Raw genomic sequence first — 19,372 nt, 5'->3', positions numbered from 1 at the left:
GCCATCATCAAGCTCTGATCCGTGGTAGAGCACCTCAACCTGGGGGTCGACGAGCCAGCGCTGCTGCTGCTGCTGCTAGGAGCCCGGCCCGCCAGCCACCAAGTCTGTTGAATCAATGTCTCTCACACCAACACTGCGAAATGGAATTATGCAAGTGGAAGGTGAATTTTCCACCAGCTCCTGGCGCAGCTTTTATGCCAACCAAATATGATGCTGTCATATAGTATGATTCAGGCCATGTTGGAAGTAGGATATGGATTGTTTGACAATATTGTTTTTTCCGGCTTATTGTAGTCGTAGGTAGAGGAGATACCAAATGTAACATCTGGTTGCACTGAGTTTGTCGAGTCCGCTCAGCAAATTTTGGAACAGGGGAAGCTCAACCAGGCATTACTAGCCAACCACAGTACCTTGCTTGACCTGCTTGAAATCCCCCAACTTATGGACACATATGTGACATGCTTTGCTAGTCTTGCCCGGGATATTTGTTTTGTATTTGAAGCTGATTGATATTGTTGATATGGCATTTGCTTCTTTACATATGCAAAAAAATTCAGGTTGCAGTTTTTTTTTCCAAATCATTTCATTTTATTTTTCTCATTTACAGTAAGCTGCATGAAATGTATCTTAGAGCGAGTGCAAACCTTTTCATTTTAAAGCTTGCAACCTTTATCCCGACAATAGTTTTGTTGTGGTTGGAAGGCAGTGTTGTAAAGCAAGCTTTGGCCTCTACCTCATGCCAACAAGCCAACTAGAATGGTCATTGTTCAAAAAATAATGAGGTCTGTGTATGTGTAATTTTGAGATGGAGATGCTTATATTTGTTTCTGGCCTTGGCCCTCAATGATTTTATACTGGACTAATCTGACTCATAAAATGATTCTTTTCTATAACTGCATTCATACATCAAAACAACATACTGTCATGGTTAGTATTTACTATTTAGGCGGGCCGTGTTCGTGCAAAACAGATCTCACATGCTTGAGGTTGTAATATTATGTCCTTAAGAGTATTAAGTGCCTGGATAGCTGACATATTTAGCCTATAATACTCGGAAGCGATTGACATTGGCAATGAAACATAATTGGCTTTCTACTAGAATAAGCTACCTTCCTATGTAATTCAAGGATGATCTGATGCACTTTTTTATACCTGCCCCTGCTATACTATGCTACCTGTGCTAGACATTTTCAACTTGATATACTATTCATGCCTAGAATATATTTTCATTGTTTTTTTTTATCATGGTACATCTGTTGTGACATGATCTCCATGATGCATATTCACAATCGATAATAGATTTTGTGCCTAATTCGCTTTCTTATGCACCATACTGTTAGCTTGTGGGAGAATAGGTAAAAATAATTCTGACATGAAACAGTGTATGATTGTTCTGAAATTAGTGCTTCCTCGGCGTTTCTATATCTAACTTATTTAGTTTGGCAGTTCAAGAGGATGCTTTCGGGCGAGGCACCCTACTTATGTAGGAACAAATAAAGTCAACCTGCTCCAGGGTTCTACTTGACAACAACAGGGACACAAAGTTGGTCTTATTGGCAAGGCTTCTGGTTTGCTCTTTACACATGGCAATTTAAACATCTGACTCTAATATAAGTGCTAGAGTACTTCTGAAAATCAAGATTTATTTCTGGTTATCACTAAAGAAAAGTATTCTTATTAAATCAGCTTTAACTAGGAGAGAATGGAATGAAATGTCCTTTACCTAATCAGCTTTAGGCAGGAGAGGCTACAAAGGATGAAAAATGACATTTTTGTGATAAGTTATCATTGGAGCGCCTCTTGTGTGCTTTCCCTGTAGATTTTCTTTGCTGGAATGCAGAGTCAAATGTTCTTATATTCTGTACTCAATATTTACAAATATTAACCATTTGTGAACGGTGATAACGGTTACATGGTTTCAGCCAAAATGTCTAGCTAAGACTTTCTGATCATATAGGACTCCTACTCCAAAGAAAACACCGAAGGCGGTCATAAAGATGATGGCCTCGCTACCAATCTGTTTTATGGGGTCAATGGAAACTGGACTTGCTTCTGCCGAACCACAATGGTTTGCAACCATAGGGCCACACAGTTTTGGGTTTCCACCAAAGCTAGAATCCGGAAACGTGCTGAACTGGCCCATGTTTGGAATAGGGCCTTCTAGGTCATTATTAGAAATGTTGAATCTGGAAAGGAAGTGCAGATTGTTCAATGCAGCTGGAATCTTACCAGTGAGATGATTACCAGACAAGTCAAGCATCTGCAGGTTCGTGAGATTGCAGATCTGTTCTGGTATCTCTCCAGATAATCTGTTGGAGCTCAAGTTAAGTGAAAATAGTCCTTGTAACTGACCGATCTCCTCCGGAATCATACCAGTGAAATTATTCATGGCTAGATTAAGCTCTTTAGGAAAAGCACTGGGCGTGAGGTATTGCAGAAATTGGTTCTTGTTCCAAACGGGCAGCTCAAAGAAGACCTTTGGTGCAGTATTATCTGATTCTAGCATTGGCATCTCCATTAAAACACTTGGAATTTCCCCTGTAAGGCTGTTGTTTGATATATCTAGAGAGAAGAGAAAATTTAGGCTGCTGATCCATTCAGGTATCGGTCCAGTTAGTTGATTCCCTTGCAAAAATAGCATCCCCAAATTCGGTAGCTTTGATAACCAATCAGGTATTTTTCCAGACAATGAACAATGATTTATATAAAGAACCTGGAGATTCTGAAAACCATCAATGCTGACATCCTCTGGCATGGTCTCATGCAGGAAGTTGCACCCAATATAAAGGGTGGTGAGGCTCCTGGAACTGCTAAGCATCTGAAGTGTTCTTGTGATATTTGTAAGAGAGTTATTAGCAAGTGATAGGAATAGGAGGGACTTCAGATTGCCTATTTTTTCTGACAATTGACCATGGAAAGGATTGTAAGATAGCCGTAGTGCAGTCAGCTTGCTGCAGGAGTATATGCTTTCTGGAACTGTGCCGGTGAAGTTATTGGAAAGAAGATCTAGTTTTTTTAGATTGGACAGGCTTACAAAGTTGACCTTGGTAAGTTCTCCGCTAAATTGGTTTGCCTTGAGGTCAATTGTTACAAGATTTGTGCAGTTGCTTAGAGCTGCTGGCAGCTCCCCTGACATGTTGTTGTGTTCCAAATGCAGCTCCTCCAATCTCTTCAGACCACCTATAGACTCTGGAATATTACCGCTGAGCTCATTCCCGCCAAGATCAAGGGTGACCAGATTTATGAGCTTGCTGATGTCATCGAGAGCTCCTTCTAACCAATTGTTAGGTAACGAGAGGTGCTCTAACGAGGTGACCTTGAAGAGTTCATCTGGAAGTGTACCACTGAGTTTGTTGTAGCCAGCACCTAGCAATTTCAGTACTGAGCAATTACCGAGTCCTGAAGGGATGTTCCCACTGAGTTGGTTGAAACTGAGCTCAAGCACAGCAAAAGATGGCGCGCTAACACATGGTGTAGTTGGTATCTGACCAGTAAATCTGTTGGAACTGGCATTAAAAACGACCAGGCTCTTCATCACCTCCCATGTTGTGGATGGTAATATGCCTGTAAGCAAGTTGCTTGAGATGTTGAGTACCTGCAGAGGCCGCGCAGGGGTTGAAGATGGCAGCTCGCTCAGGCCTCCTGTGAGGCGGTTGAAGCTGATGTCAAGAACAAGGATGCTGCTGGATGACACTAATTCCAGTGGCAAGCCACCAGACAGCAAGTTCCGGGAAAGGTTGAGGCGCAAAAGTCCGGTGAGGTTGCCAAGGAACGGCGAGATGGGCCCCTCGAGGCCTCGAGAAGCCAACGAAACATCAGTGACCTTCCTATCTTGGTTGCAGGTGATCCCTTCCCATGTGCAGCAGTCGGTGCCGTGCCGCCACGTCGTCGTGAGGTCGCCGTCCTGCGATAGCCCGGCGAGGAGCTGGAGAAGGGAGCTCTTCTCCTGCTCGGTGCAGGAGCTGGTCGGAGAGACCAAAGAGACCAGCAGCACGAGAGCCAAGCCAAGGGAAGGCATGTGAGATTTCTTGGTGTACCTGCTGTATGAAAAACCGTTGCTGCATGGTGTTGTGGTGGAACTGCCCATTCTGAATATTTTTGTTTGACAGTTTCCTGAAACTGTCCATTCTGAAAGCATGCTAAACTACCATTTCCTAAATAAAAAATAAGAGCCGTCCATTCGGATTCTGTCAGTTTATTGAATATTTCTGTTTGAATTTTTTGGTGATGTCATTTTGATGCCACCTAATTTTTTTCTGAGTTGCTAATAATATTATTTTTTTGTTGAATATTAAATTTCTGATGCCGTGTTAAGTCGAGTGTTGACTACCGGTGTCTCACTGGTAGTTGAGTGGCTATAATATTTCGTGTCAAGTAGAGTGTCATTGTATTTCAATGGGAGTGCATATATGTCATGGATCATTGTACATGTGGCTAATAACATTTCAGCGTCGATGCTATTATAGTTTGCTGCTACTCAGATGCAAATCTTCTCTTACAAATTATTCTGATTATTATGATGTACAGAAGCATGACAACAGACTTTGGAGATTGCAACTGCACGCGTACCACTTCACGACTTTGTGGAGGTCTCGAATTCTTATTGCTTTGTACAAAAAGTCCACCTCACAGAGTCACAGTTCCCCACTTGGAAGGAGAAGATCGTAAGCTGATGGGCATGTGTCTGTGAACGCTCAAAGTATCTACAGCCGGACCTCTCAAATCGTCAGCTGACGGGCATGTGTCTATGAACATAGCAGATTGTCTTTGACACGGTTGCAAAGTATAGTGGTTTCATCAAGAGTAAGCCTTTAACAATTAAGCAGCAAGATTGAGGTTCAAATATTATGGGTTAGACAAAGAGGTAGGGTTCCTGCTCCCTACAAAAAAAGAGGTAGGGTCCCCGCAAGAAAAAAAAAGACAAACCATTTTTATCTTGTGGGTTAGACAAAGAGGTGTTCCTCTTCTTTTGGTTTATGGACCTCAAAAAGGTTAATGCATGGTTAAATACATGTATGACCTTTAACCTGTGGGGCAACCCATTTAAACAAATATAATCTCTACTTCTAAAGGGGAGTTGGTAGTCTCGCCTCATTCCATTATCCCTTGGCAAACTCTATATTACGCCCGCGAGCATCTTACAGATGGCATTTCGCTCAAGAACCAATTTGGGCAGGCCCATTTGACATGTGCATTAACTCAATCAAATCGACACTTTTTCGAAACAACTTCATGCATCAACTCATTCAAATCAGATCTTAAAAAATCTCAACTAACTTCAAACTTTACTTACCTTCCACTACTCATACCCAAATCAAATTAAATATTACCAAAACATCAACCATAATCAAAGTTGGTTGGCCCCTCTGACGCGTGCGTGCGTTTTTCTTTTTTTTTTCTATGTTCCCTTTTTGGTTTTCTTTTTTTCGCTTCATTTTTTCTATGACCAATAGGTTGGTTTCGCCTCAGCGTACTATCAGAATCAGCACACATGTATTGCATGGTGACTTGGTAGCGTCACCTCCATTTCGCTTAAACCTCACCCATTGATTATTTAAACTGGTGATGGTCTATTTAATCCGGTTTTTATCTGCCAAATTTAGTAATGTTGTTATGGAAAGGAATCAATCACGGTGATCCCTAATCAATCTTTAAAGACCAAATCTATGGAAAGAAATCAATGTTTGATAACACAAGGCACATTTATGAAAAGGAATCAATGTCAAATGCATCATGGGTACATTCTTAAATTCTTTGATTGAATAGTTTTTAGCTCTTGATATTTTATTATGGTTGTCGGTATATCCGTTCACATGTCACTCCGAGAAACATTTTTTGTTGAGAGAAAAAAAAGGAATAAAAGAGAGTGAATTACCGGTAAAAAAGAAATCATCAAGGTAGTCTGGTGTCTAAGAAGATTTTGAATATATATGCAAGATACAGTTAATGTTAAATTACTAAAATATATATGCCCTCGTTGCAGCACATGGGAAATTAACTAGCATCAGTGGTAGGTTACTTGAAGTGTCAATATTATGTTTCGGTACAACAATTTAGATGATTCTATCATTCACGTGAGATTATGTGGGATGTTCACTTGTCCCATTGAAATTATGTGGAAACATGTGGGCCTCCTACTTATATTATGCGATAGATGTGGCTGTGGATCTGGATGGGGGTTGGTGTTGTTCTTCTCAGTTATGGTTGTCTGAGCGGAATAGTTTTTTTATTTTAGAAAATGTGACAAATTGCATTTCATTAAAGATGGATTTGGGGCAAATTGCATGAGCGAGCAATTCATTTTTTTCACCAAGTCTGTACAATCTTTTACTTAGAATAGAAGGTCAAATGCATTGCTTGGTTGCTTTGAGAGTTAATAACGGGCACAATGGCATATGAGTTGCATGCCCAACAATGGACATCACTTTTTTTTTAGAATGCACAACATTCAACTATATGTTACAACATGGCAATGGCCCAGGAGACATTGGATTTGCCTTCTTTGCTCGGGGGCATCACGGGCGGCGCTCGCCTTCTACCCATTGATGGGGGTGGCGGCTCTGCATGAACACGGGGGACGGGATCAGGGCGGAGAGTGGGGTGGTGGCGGGGCACTACTAGGGAAAACCTTATACACAGCATCTTAGCAGTAGCGCTGGACAAAATCATGCGCTACTGCTACTTAGTAGCAGCGCGCGTAAATAAACCGCGCTACTGCTATAACTTTAGCAGTAGCGCGTACAAGCAAAAAGCGCTGCTGCTGAAAGTGCGTTATATCGACTAGAAGGGGGGTGAATAGGCGATTTTTATGAATTCTTCACTGCGGGTGAGGAAATTCCTTAGTGAAGAACTACTTGCAGCGGAATAAGTACTCAAGAGTAAGCATAGCAGAACATAGGTATGGTCATCATGATGAAATGAAGACAAACACAGAGTACAGAAAGCGTAAACACAAGATAGCACAGGATGAAGACAAACAGACTGAAGAAATTGAACTGAGGAAATTGAGAAAGTCTTCAGTCAAAGTCTTCAAACACAGATACGACAAGCACACAACACAGTAATGAGGAAATGAAAGAGTTGAGGAAATAGAACCAGTAAGCTTGGTGAAGACAATGATTTGGTAGACCAGTTCCAACTGTTGTCTCAGTTGTACATCTGGTTGGAGCGGCTAGGTATTTAAACCTGAGGACACACAGTCCCGGACACACAGTCCTCACTGTATTGTCCTTGAACTAAGGTCACACAAACCTCGTCCAATCACTCGTGGTAAGTCTTCAGGTGACTTCCGAACCTTCACAAACTCGGTCACTCGGCGATCCACAATTCCTCTTGGATGCTCTAGACCATGACGCCTAACCGTCTGGAAGAAGCACGGTCTTTAAAGGTAACAAGCGTCTGATCCACGCAGGATCAATCTCTTCAGTGATGCTCAATCACTTTGGGTTTGTAGGTGTTTGGGTTTGGGTTTTCCTCACTTGATGATTTTCGCTCAAAGTCCTCGCAGGATGGGATGCTCTCAAATGACAAATGTCAGTTTCTCTCGGAGCAGCCAACCAGCTAGTGGTTGTAGGGGGCGGCTATTTATAGCATAGGGAGCAGCCCGACATGATAAGACATAAATGCCCTTCAATGATATGACCGTTAGGTGTGTAGATATTTTGGGACAGCTGGCGCATAGCACAACAACGGTCGGAAATTTGAGTATCAAATTCCTCAGGGCTATCATGTTCCTCACTGTGTAGGCAATCCGCACTGGCGAATTCCTAACTCCTCAGAGACCAGAAGAACTTCGTCTCTGTCACTGAAGGATATGACTGAACTGTATGAGATTTCCAATGGCTTCACTCGAAGGGATTGGTAGGTGTAGGATTTTGAGTTGAGCATCACATGGAAATTTTTCCTTAGTATTTCCTCGACCCCCTTTAACAGTACGGTGTTTCCTATGACTCAAGAAAGATAAAATGAAACTACGAAAACAAAAGTCTTCACGCTTCATGTTCCTCAAATGAATACCAAGTCTTCAAGGTCACACCAATTTCTTCACTTTCAAAGTCTTCAGAAAGTCTTCAGAAATCCAAAGTCTTCAGTCGAAGAACTTCATTTTTAGGGGCCGACTTTCTCTGTAAATATCAAACTCCTGATAGACTTATAGACCTGTGTACACTTATAAACACATTAGTCCCTTAACCTATAAGTCTTCAATACACCAAAATCACTAAGGGGCACTAGATGCACTTACAGCTGCTATGTTTGAACTGGGCGCACATGTCTAGCCCAACTTAGCAGTAGCGCGTATCCTCGCACAGCGCTACTGCTATTCTCCTTAGCTGTAGCGCTTTTCTCGGACACGCGCTACTACTAACCCTACCTTATCCTCCCCCCGCGACCGACCCTCTCTCACTCACTCTCCCTCTCAGTCACTCTCGCCCGCGCCGATACCCGTCGTCCGCCGCCGCCGCCGTCGTCCGTCCTCCACCGAGGTACTCCCTCCTCCTCCCACCGCGCCCTCCTCCCTCCTCCTCCCACCGCGCCCTCCTCCCTCCGCCTTCGGCCGCCCCCTCCTCCCTCCTCCTCCGGCCGCCCCCTCCTCCCTCCTCCGCCGACAGCCCTCCTTCCACCGCCCCTCCCTCCTCCTCCTCCGGCCGGCCCCTCCTCCCTCCTCCGGTCGCCCTCCTCCTTCCTCCGCCGGCAGCCCTCCTCCCACCGCCCCTCCTCCTCCTCCGACCGGCCCCTCCTCCTCCGGACGCCCCCTCCCCCTCCTCTCTCCTCCCTCCCTCCCTTGTCTCTGTTCTTGCAAATTGTAGGTAATTTAAATGTAGATTTTAGAATGTAGACATTGTAGAATGTAGGTTTTTTAATAGAATAATTTTTTCGACTATTTTAGGTGTTTTGAATAAAATAGAAGTAAGAAAATTTAGGGTAGAACTAGGGTAGTAGAATTTTTAGCAAGTGTTTAATAGAAATAGTTTATTTAGTAAGTGTTTAAAATAATTAGTAAGTAAATTAATAAACTAGTTGAACTAGTTTAGTTTTAGTTGAACTAGTTTAGTAAGTAAATTAATAAACCAGTTGAACTAGTTGAATTAATAGAACTAATGTATTTTTAGTAAGAAAATTAATATAACTAGTTGAACTACTTTATTTTTAGAAAGAACTAGTTTTTTTTCTATTTATAGTAAGTTTATATTTAGTAAGAACTAGTTGAATTAATAGAACTAGTTGAACATGTCATATTTGTTGTTATTTTTTTATTTTAAGCAATTATTCGGGATGTATTAGTGATAACTTATAGGGTTTTTGCTTTTGCAGAAATCAAGGAGTCCCTCCTCCCTCCTCCACCGACCCCCTCCGACCTTGAAGTGAGACCAACCAAATCTTCATGTCAATATGAGTCCTATAAGATATAGATGATGTAGATAAAAACATGTATATCATGTGTTGCTCAAATAGGATATGTGGTTGCCCAAGTGGCCGGTCATGTTCAGGTTACACCTCCGAGTGGCCTATGTTTTGCCGGAGTGTTGATTAATTTCCGTTCCGGCAAATTTCAGGCGCTCGATATGTCCTTTTTTAGCAAAGGTCATGCTGGATTTTTCCGTGAATTCTGGCATGAGTTGTGCTAGAATATGTAGGAAATATCGAGTGGCCTGGATTTTCTCGAAAAATAATGATCTAATTTAGGTTTTTTAGTACATATATTTAATTGGGAAGCACTTTGAATTATGAACGTAGGAAATGTCGTACTCGGATGACGAAAGTCTCCCAGGAGAGTGCAGCTGGTGCCACGACGATCGAGGTCTGTGCGACAGGTGCCCTCAGCTGGACGATGATCGGTGCTTCAGCATTAAGCTCGAGGAGACTTTCGACGTTGAAACGGTACGCAACGACGACAAGTGTTTTTTTTCGTAATTAAGCACGACTTCAACTATTTCAACGTCTAATTTTCATCTTTTACAATTCGACTAGCTTATCCCATGCCATGCAAGACGCTATGTCTTGGAGAGGATGGGTTTTGAAGACCATGAAAATTTTGAAACAAAGAAAATACACCTAAGGACCCATCATGATATGGATTTTGAAGTAAATCTGTACAATTCTCAGAGCGTAACCCATTTTGGTTGCCAAAATTGGGAAGCACTTTGCAAAATGTATGGTTTTTATGAGGGTATGATTGTCACCATGGATCTTGGTGATCCTGATATCGAGCAAAACAATATGGACATTTGGGTCCTTGTTGATACGCTTCCGATTCTACCGCTATGTGAGTTTCTCAAACATAGTTATTAACTAATTTATATTGTTTATTTAAAAATAGTTGACAGCTTATTTTCATTCTTCAAAGAATGCGCGGAAGATGGTAGACAAAATCCACTACACCGATGGCTCCGAATTAACTTATAAGGAGAAAAATCATCTGATCGCATTTTGTACTTTCTTTGAGAATTACAATACCTATTATCGAACTCCTCCAAATTATGGTGAATACGTGCCACTAGTGCACGTGTTGAACCACGGTAACTTCTATGGAGATACCCTGGTAAGATTTTTTACTATTACGACATCTGTGCATCTTTTGCATACTTCTAAAACTAGTACATCATTGCTAACTACGAAGTTATTACTATGTTTTTCAACAGAAAATCCCGATGGATTGTGTGCCTCATCCGATGTATTACAATGGTCGCCTTGAAGTTCTAAACATACAGCCAGGTCATCCTACAGATCTCACCTGTGCATATCGGATTTCTGGAACCGGTGAACACATGCTAATCAAAGAGTGGAAAAAATGTTTGGACATTCGTAAGGAGGTTCTTGGAAGCAACATTAAGCGAAAGGCAAGAATTGGAGATAGGATAATCTGCATTCTCCATAATGGAGAGCCAGGGGCTATCTTGTTTTTTGCTATTTTACCTTAGAGAATATAGTAGGTCCTAAGAGAATGTAGTAGGTCCTATGAGGTACAATATGTTTATTATGTGGTACAATGTGTTAGAGTTGATGATGAGGAGTAGTTGTGATTATGACTAGTGACCAACTTGCTATGTGATGTCTCATCGATGAAAACGATGATCATGAGGAGGTGTTATATTACAATGATGTATTATGATGATAAGTTGTTAATGATATGATGATAAGTTGTTAATGATATGATGATGATGATATTTATTATATCATTGCGTGAAAGAACCGTGGATTAGTTTCAAGTGGATGTCCATCCACTTGAAACTAGTCCACAGTTCTTTCATTCAATGATGTAATAACTCATTATGATGTAAAAACAATCTCTAAATTGCTGCTGTATGAAAACTTGTATAGAGGTGTATGAATACAACATGAAATAAAAAAGAAATAAAATACGGAATAATAGTAGTAGCGCGGGCTGGGAGAAGCGCTACTAGTAATTACCAGTAGCGCAGCATCGAGAAAGCGCTACTACTAAGTTGGTGTAGCAGTAGTGTGGTTAACCAACGCTACTGCTAACCTTTAGCTGTAGCGCCGTACCAGTAGCGCTCCTGCCCGCGCTACTGATAGTCCTAAAACCCACGCTGCTGCTAGGCTTTTCCCTAGTAGTGGGGGACTCCTCCTTCAGGGTCCGTGGAGAAGTACAATGTGAAGGAGAGAGGGTGCCATAGTGGAGGTGAGGTGGGCATCATCCGGTTTTAAAGGAAAGGGCTCCAGCCAGAAATGTCCCGCTATGGCGGGAAACCGAGCGGGAAGGGGAGGGTTCGGCAGGAAAAGGAAAGGGTGCGTCATGGGGTGAGGTTTTTGTGTTGGGCACACGTGTTAGAGATAACATGATGGATAGTCCGGACAACCACATTTCCCGCGAGGGGAGGGGATCCGAGCGGAGAGCGGGATGGTGGCTGGTCAGCACGAAAACGAGGGGAGGGGGTCAGCGCGGAGAGCGGGGCGGTTGGTGGGGGACTCCTCCTTGCCGGTCCGTGGAGAAGTACGGTGTGAAGGAGAGAGGGCGCCATGACGAAGATGAGGTGTGCACAACAATGGACATCATATTTTTGTGGAATGCATGGCATTTAACTGTATGTTTACAATGTGTAAATGACACAAGAGACATTGGATCTTCCTTCTTGGCTCCGGGCGTCGGCGGGGGGGGGGGGGGGGGAGGGCGTCACGGGTGGCACACGCCTCTTACCCCTTGATGGGGGTGCCGGATCGGCACGAACATGGGGTAGGGGATCAGGGCGGAGAGCGGGGCGGTTGGTGGGGGACTCCTTGGTGGTCTGTGGAGAATTACAGTGAGAAGGAGAGAGGGTGCCATGGTGATGGTGTGGCGGTGTTATCCGGTTTTAAAGGAGAGGGCTCCAGCCAGGAATGTCCCTCTATGGTGAGAAACTGAGTGGGAAGGGGAGGGTCCGGCAGAAAAAGGAAATGATGCGTCGTGGGGTGGGTTTTTTGTGTTGGGCCCATATGTTGGAGATAACATGATGAATAGTCCGAACAACCACATTTCCCGTGAGGGGAGGGGATCAGAGCGGAGAGTGGGGTGGGTGGCAGATCGACACGAACACGAGGGGAGGGAATTAGGGCGGAGAGCGGGGCGGTTGGCGGTGCGACTCCTCCTTGGCGGCCCGTGGAGAAGTATGGTGTGAAGGAGAGAGGACACCATGACGAAGATGAGGTATGCCCAACAATGGACATAATATTTTTGTGGAATAAAGAGATGTACCCTTTGCATATGGTTATATATAGGCGATTTCAGTATAAAAAAGCAAAGTAAAAAATATTTAGCTTATTCTCTCAACTTCAATTGGCCACCGCTGAATTTATTATATTTAATATTACTTATCGTTACCGACCAGAACACCTATCAGTATAACTTCTAAAAGGTTATTGAAAAAAAATGTAATTTTGGTGGGCATGTGTTGTTTTTCTTGGTAGTAGGTAAGTTAAAAGGGAAACACGTTGCCTACAGTGTTGTAGTTCAGAATCAAGTTTTGTGATAACCATAGTGTTTACATACTCCAATGTTGTTTATTGTTCACATTTGGATTGAGCTCAGTTGAGCAGCTCCTGAGCAGCTCACTTGAGAGTGTCATGCTTTGTCAATATCTACTGCAGGAGTCGTTATTTTCTGTTACTAGAGTTGTTAATCTCTCAGCTAAACAACTTGCTGGAAACACAAGACATCAACTGAAATTTTAATAAATTTTTTTACTTCTACATGCACATATGTGGTCTCTAGGTGAGTGAAATGCATAAAACCACCACATTTGGGGCTTCGTTTGCGGAAAACCACCTAGTCGCTAATTTTTTGCAAAAGACACCGCGTATTCAGTAATCATTTTGCAAAATGCACTGATCAGGTGATTTAGCCCATTTAATCAATTTCTGACACATGGGACCCGACTGTAAGGAGCTGACTTAGCAAAATAATCATACCCAGATCCCTAGTAGATTTTAAAAAAAGCAATCAGCCCCCTGGACCATGCCCGGCAGAGCCCGCTGCCTCGATCCCATCCGATCGAGAGAGCCCGAGCTGGCCGACCCCCGGCGCCACTCCGGCGACGTCGCCGCCGCCGACAAGCACGTCGGCGACCACCGCTACAGGCTCCGTGCGACCTCGAGATGAGGCCAGTACATGGACGCGACCGGCGTGTGCGGGCTGTACCGCGACGTGTTGAATGGCTCGCTCGCTCGCAAGGTCAGCGGCGCGTGCTCACCGGAGTTCAGGGCGCGTGCTCGCGGGGAGGAGGGACGTCGCCTCGCCGGAAGCCAGGGGCGCGTACTCGCGCGGGAGGAGGGAGGACGCCTCGCCAGGGCGCGTGCTTGCGCGGGAGAAGGGCGGCCGCCTCACTGGAGCCGTCAGGCGGTCCTTCTCTTCGCCGATGCGCGTGCTCGCGGGAGGAGGGAGGCCGTGCCACCGGGACCGGCGGTGCGCGCCCTGATGCAATCCAGCTGCAACGCCACCATCTACAACAACCTTTGCGCGTCCGCCCTCGTCGCAGACCGGCCAGCTCCACCGCCAACCTCCGCGGCCTCTACGCCATGGACATCCCCGCGCGGCGGCCACCGCGTCCGTGCTCGCCAACACCACCTGGTCCGCCTGGGGCACACCAGAGCCGGGTAGCTCGTCGTCCTCCTTGTCGGACAACGGCTAGGGCTGGGAGCCGGAGGCCGCCATGGTGGCAGACGAGTGGGGCGACGGGGTAAGGGGGAGGGGCTTGATTGCTTTTGTTTTTCTAGATCTAAGGGGGCGTTTGTAAATGTTTTGCCAACTCAGCTTCCGACAATCCGGCCCCACTTGTCAGAAATTGATTAAATTAGCTAAATCACTCGATCAGTGCTTTTTTCAAAATGATTACTGAATGCGCGGTGACTTTTGCAAAAAAATAGTGACTAGGTGGTTTTCCGCAAACGAAGCCCCAAATGTGGTGGTTTTATGTAATTCACTCTCTCTAGGTTAAGATATGTACAATTGAGTTAGTCTAGGTCAACTTGTATAAGTTCATACAACAGTGCACCTAGCTCAGTTTGACGAGCAAAAGCTCATACCAACTTCTCTCTAGCTCGGCTCGGCTAAATACATGGCAACCAATCGTATATACACTTGGGGTGTAATCATTCTACACTTATTTATAGGGGTGTATATCATTGCGTGTAAATGCCCACTTGTGTCATATCTTGGAACCCACTTCATTAGTTTAAAATAAAAATAAAATAATTAATATGTGTATACTCAAAACACTAGCACTATTTGCAAAGCTTGTAAGCCTTTTTTTTTTTGGTAGGAAAAAACTTGTCAGAAAGTGATCATTTTTTTTAGAATCAGAATTGATCATTTGTGGACCACCAAAAGGAATACGTACAATAAGTAAGCTTAGCTAAGATAAGTTGCCATGCAAATGTTGTTAGTCACACTCCTACAACATTGTGCTGGCTTGGCAATGAAAGTTCCTTAGAGGATATTGCTAGCATTGTAGCTGCTGATTGTAGTCATCCTATGTAATGAAAGCCCCCCCCCCCCCCCTCCTAAAAAAAAAAGAAAAAGGAGCATGTTTTTTTTGCGACACTCTCGCTTAGCTTTATTCAATCTCCAAAATGTTTACAGGAAAGGGAAGCTCCCCCGGTCGGCCTAACCAAACATGGCGACCAAAACCGAGTCCTAAAGCATGCCTAGCGAGAGTGTGAGCCTCGAAATTCGAGCTCCTAAACTCATGAACTATATTACAGCAAAAGAAATTCCTAGATCGGTCTTTTATTTCATGTAGAATGGCTCCATACCCTGCTGCCGAGTTCACCTTAATGTCATTCACCACCATCTTGCTATCTGAATCAATATGAACCCGGTTCTCGTAAAGATCGTCAGCTAAAGATTGCCCTTCACGTACTCCCAATGCTTCCAGCGTGTTAGGATCAATTATGTGTCTGAAAGTGACAGCTGAAGCCCCAAGAAATTTTCCTCTCTGATCCCGACAGACTGCCGCCACAGCTCCGAAACTTCCTTCTACAGAGACCGCTGCATCAACATTAACCTTCGCAAGACCCTCCGGGGATGCCAACCAAGCTGTTGGTCGTGCTTTGGGCATATGTGGCTGCGTCGGAGTTTGCCTTTCAACTATCTGTAGATCTCTGAGAAAAAAGTTGACAAAAGAATGAGTTGCAAAAGGGCTTTCAAAAATATCTCCATGGATGGCTTTCCTCCTTGATCGCCAAATGGCCCATAAGGTCACCATCATTCGGGTGAACTGCTCGTGTGACAATGTCTCATGCATAGTAAATAACCAGTTTTTTGCATCCATTGTCAGATTATCAACCATAGCTTCCACAATTTCCTCCGAGCAGAGAGACCACACGCTCCTCGCCATAATGCAATCAATCAAAGCATGTTTCCAGTCATCTTGCGCGGCGCAGAAAGCACACACAGATGTGGTCGACATATTTCTGCGATGTAATACGGCTGTCGTTGAAGTGGTTTCATGGCAAAGTCCGCACAAGAAAACCTTGATTTTCAAAGGTATCTTGATCTTCCATAATGACGTCCATGCCCTCTCTTCCATGACAGCGTTCGAATGTCCTCCAACTGGCTGTAACAATGCTTCATTCTGTAGCTTCATAGTGAGCAAAAATTTGTAAATAGATTTAACTGAAAAAATGCCTCTGCCATCTTCTCCACAAGCCCAGAAAACATCAACTCTTCTAGTACAAAGTGGGATTTTCAAAATAATATCAGCATCCATCGGCAAAAATACCGCTCGCACCTTATCCTCGCGCCAACTGGCCGACGAGCTATCAATCAACTCCGAAACCAATTTTATCTTTTTTTTAGGCATTGTAACATCCCTAAGCCCACCCAATTTGAAGCCCAAGATGAAGCCAGCCCAAACTGTTATCTGTAAGCCAACCCCAAGTACTGCTCCCCGTACGGCCCAACATCGAGTCCTGCGCCCAACTCAGTGCGCCGGCGTCCTGAGGACCGCCGCACCGGTGCTCCCACTTCTGGTGGCCAGAGGCCAGGCAGAAATCGAACCAAGCCTGCCCTCTCCCCTTTCCCGGAGCTCCCCGGCGGGCCAGCTGCTCCGAGTTCGGTAAGCGGGCTGGAGGACGGACTCCGGAGGGTAGGGAAACAAGCCCAGTGCCGCGCGCTCACGAGGTATATCTGGAAAAAAGGTTCCGAGGAAAAAAAATTGGGACGCCTGATTGATGTTCAATTGTTGTTGTAGCAGCTAGTCTTGTTTTAAGTTCGAATCAGCGCGTGCGGGACAATTAAGAGCACTCGCCGCACTCAATTTAAGCTCCAACAAATTATCAGGAGAGATCCCTCAAGCGATCTGCAACCTCAGGATCCCTTTTACGGCGGCGTGATGTTCAATTGTTGTTGTAGCAGCTAGTCTTGTTTCAAGTTCAATTGAGGTTTCTGAGGTTGCAGATCGCTTGAGGGATCTCTCCTGATAATTTGTTGGAGCTTAAATTGAGTGCGGCGAGTGCTCTTAATTGACCGATCTCCTCCGGGATCGCACCAGTGAAATTATTGATGGCTAGATTAAGCACTTTTGGAAAAGCACCAGGTTTGAGGTATTGGATAAATGGACTGAAAAGATAAACGGGCAGTTCAAAGAAGACCTTTGGTGCAGTCCTGTCTGATTTTAGCATTGGCATCTCCATTAAGGCAGTTGAAATTTTCCCTGTGAAGCTGTTGTTTGATATGTCTAAATAGAAGAGCAAGTTCAGGCTGCTGGTCCATTCAGGTATTGGTCCAGTTAGTTGATTGCTTTGCAAAAATAGCATCCTTTAATTTGTGAGCTTGGATAACCAACCAGGTATTGTTCCAGACAATGAACAATCACTCATAGAAAGAACCTGAAGATTCTCAAAACCATCAATGCTGTCGTCCTCTGGGATAGCCTCATGCAGGAAGTTGGACCCAATAAAAAGGTTGGTCAGGCTCCTGGAACTCCCAAGGATCTGAAGTGTTCTTGTGATATTCGTAAGGGAGAGGTTAGCAACTGATAGAAACGAGAGAGACTTCAGATTGCCTATCTTTTCTGACAATTGGCCATGTAAATGATTGCCAGAGAGCCGTAGTGCAGTCAGTTTGCTGCACAAGTATAAGCTTTCTGGAATGTTGCCGATGAAGTTATTGTGCAGAAGATCTATTTTTTCTAGATTGGGCAGGTTTGAGAAGTTGACCTTGGTAAGTTCTCCACGGAATTGGTTGCCCTTTAAGCTAATTGTTATGAGTTGTGTGCAGTTGCTCAGAGCTGATGGCAGCTCCCCTGACATGTGGTTTTGTTCCAAATGCAGCTCCTCCAAACTCTTCAGCTCACCTATGGATTCTGGAATATTGCCGCTAAGCTCGTTGCCCCCAAGATCAAGGCTGACCAGATTTTTGAGCTTGATGATGCCATTGAGTGCTCCTTCTAACCAATTGTTAGGTAAAGAGAGGTGCTCTAACGAGGTGACTTTGAAGACGTCGTCTGGAAGAGTCCCACTGAGGTTGTTGTAGCCAGCGCTGAGCAATTTCAGCATGGAGCAATTACCGAGTCCAGGAGGAATGTTTCCACTGAATTCGTTAAAACTGAGTTCAAGCACAGTAAAAGATGGTGCGCTGAGACATAGTATAGTTGGTAGCTGCCCAGTAAAACTATTGTTCTTGGCATTGAGCGCGACCAGGCTCTTCATCACCTCCCATGTGGATGGAAACCTTCCTGTAAACAAGTTGCTTGAGACGTTCACTACCTGCAGAGGCCGTGCGGGGGTTGAAGATGGCAGCTCGCTCAGTCCTCCTGTCAGGCGGTTGAAACTGACGTCAAGGACAATGATGCTGCTGGATGACACTAATTCTAGCGGCAAGCCACCGGATAGTGAGTTGCACGACAGGTTGAGGCGCAACAAGCCGGTGAGATTTCCAAGGAACTGCGAGATGGACCCCTCAATACCTCGAGAGGCCAACAAAACATCACTGACCGTCCTGTTAGGGCTGCAGGTGATCCCTTCCCAAGTGCAGCAGTCCGTATCCTTCCGCCAAGACGCCGCGAGGCCGCCGTCCTGCGAGAACCCAGCAAGGAGCTGGAGGAGGGAGCTCTTTTCCTGCTCCGTGCAGGAGCTGGTCGGAGGGACCAGGGATATCAGCAGCACAAGAGCCAATCCAAGAAAAGGCAAGGGAAACATGATCCTGTTTGGGCAATGGTGTGACCGCATGGCTTTCTGAAGAAGCTAGCAAGGGAACCAATGGGCTGGTGAAGATCACGAGAGGAATGGAACAGGCAGCTCATGTCTCCGTTTTGTTTGATCCTCTTTCAGGTCGCACTCAAGAAAAGGAAAAGAAATGGGTCTAGGATTGACTGCTGTTTCCAAGGAGACTAGTAGCACAATAGTCAGCCCAAAGAAAGGTATGTGAAATCACTACCTACGTGAGCGACTAGAAATTAGCCTGTAAACCACAAGCGTAAGCTTTGATCTGCCAGGCTGAAGTACTAGTTTCTCTTGAAGAAAGAGCAAGAGAGGAAAGGAGCAACCTGCTCTGGTCTCTGTCTCATTTCATCCCTTCTGGTCATCATGATGATAAGAAAATCTGGTCAAAGATTAGCTGCTATTGCATATCCACTAATTTATTCACGAGTCTGACTTCCAAGCACAAACTGGTTTGTTAATCTTAGTCTGACCTCTTATCCTATCAGCTTTGCAATTAAACTCCATCATCGATGTCAGGGTTGACGCACGTACATGATTTAGAGAAGATGTAGATCACAACTCTCCCATAGGAGGCCATTCAGGCATTGTGGCTACTTATCAAAGGGTAAAAAAGCTATTTTATTGGCGCCAGGCCAGGAGATTGAAACTTTTCTACATGAGTGTGCAGTTTGCCAAAGAGTCAAGGGAGAGCATTGCCACTACCCTGGTCTCCTAG

At 44.6% G+C, this 19,372-nt stretch overlaps 1 protein-coding gene and 1 pseudogene across 1 annotated transcript; both read right to left on the bottom strand.

The window, feature by feature from the left end:
- Positions 1 to 1,918: 1,918 nt before the first annotated feature.
- Positions 1,919 to 4,030, bottom strand: LOC123143881 (receptor-like protein 2). The gene has a single exon (XM_044562878.1). It carries the CDS (start codon positions 4,016 to 4,018, stop codon positions 1,919 to 1,921), a length of 2,100 nt encoding a protein of 699 aa, XP_044418813.1. The 5' UTR covers positions 4,019 to 4,030.
- Positions 4,031 to 16,866: 12,836 nt separating this feature from the next.
- On the bottom strand, positions 16,867 to 18,910 carry LOC123142501 (receptor-like protein 2; annotated as a pseudogene).
- Positions 18,911 to 19,372: the final 462 nt, after the last annotated feature.

The sequence above is a fragment of the Triticum aestivum genome, chromosome 6D, assembly GCF_018294505.1.
Source record: "Triticum aestivum cultivar Chinese Spring chromosome 6D, IWGSC CS RefSeq v2.1, whole genome shotgun sequence".
In the NCBI taxonomy this organism is placed as follows: Eukaryota; Viridiplantae; Streptophyta; class Magnoliopsida; order Poales; family Poaceae; genus Triticum; species Triticum aestivum.
This window is presented reverse-complemented; position numbering and strand designations above follow the sequence as displayed.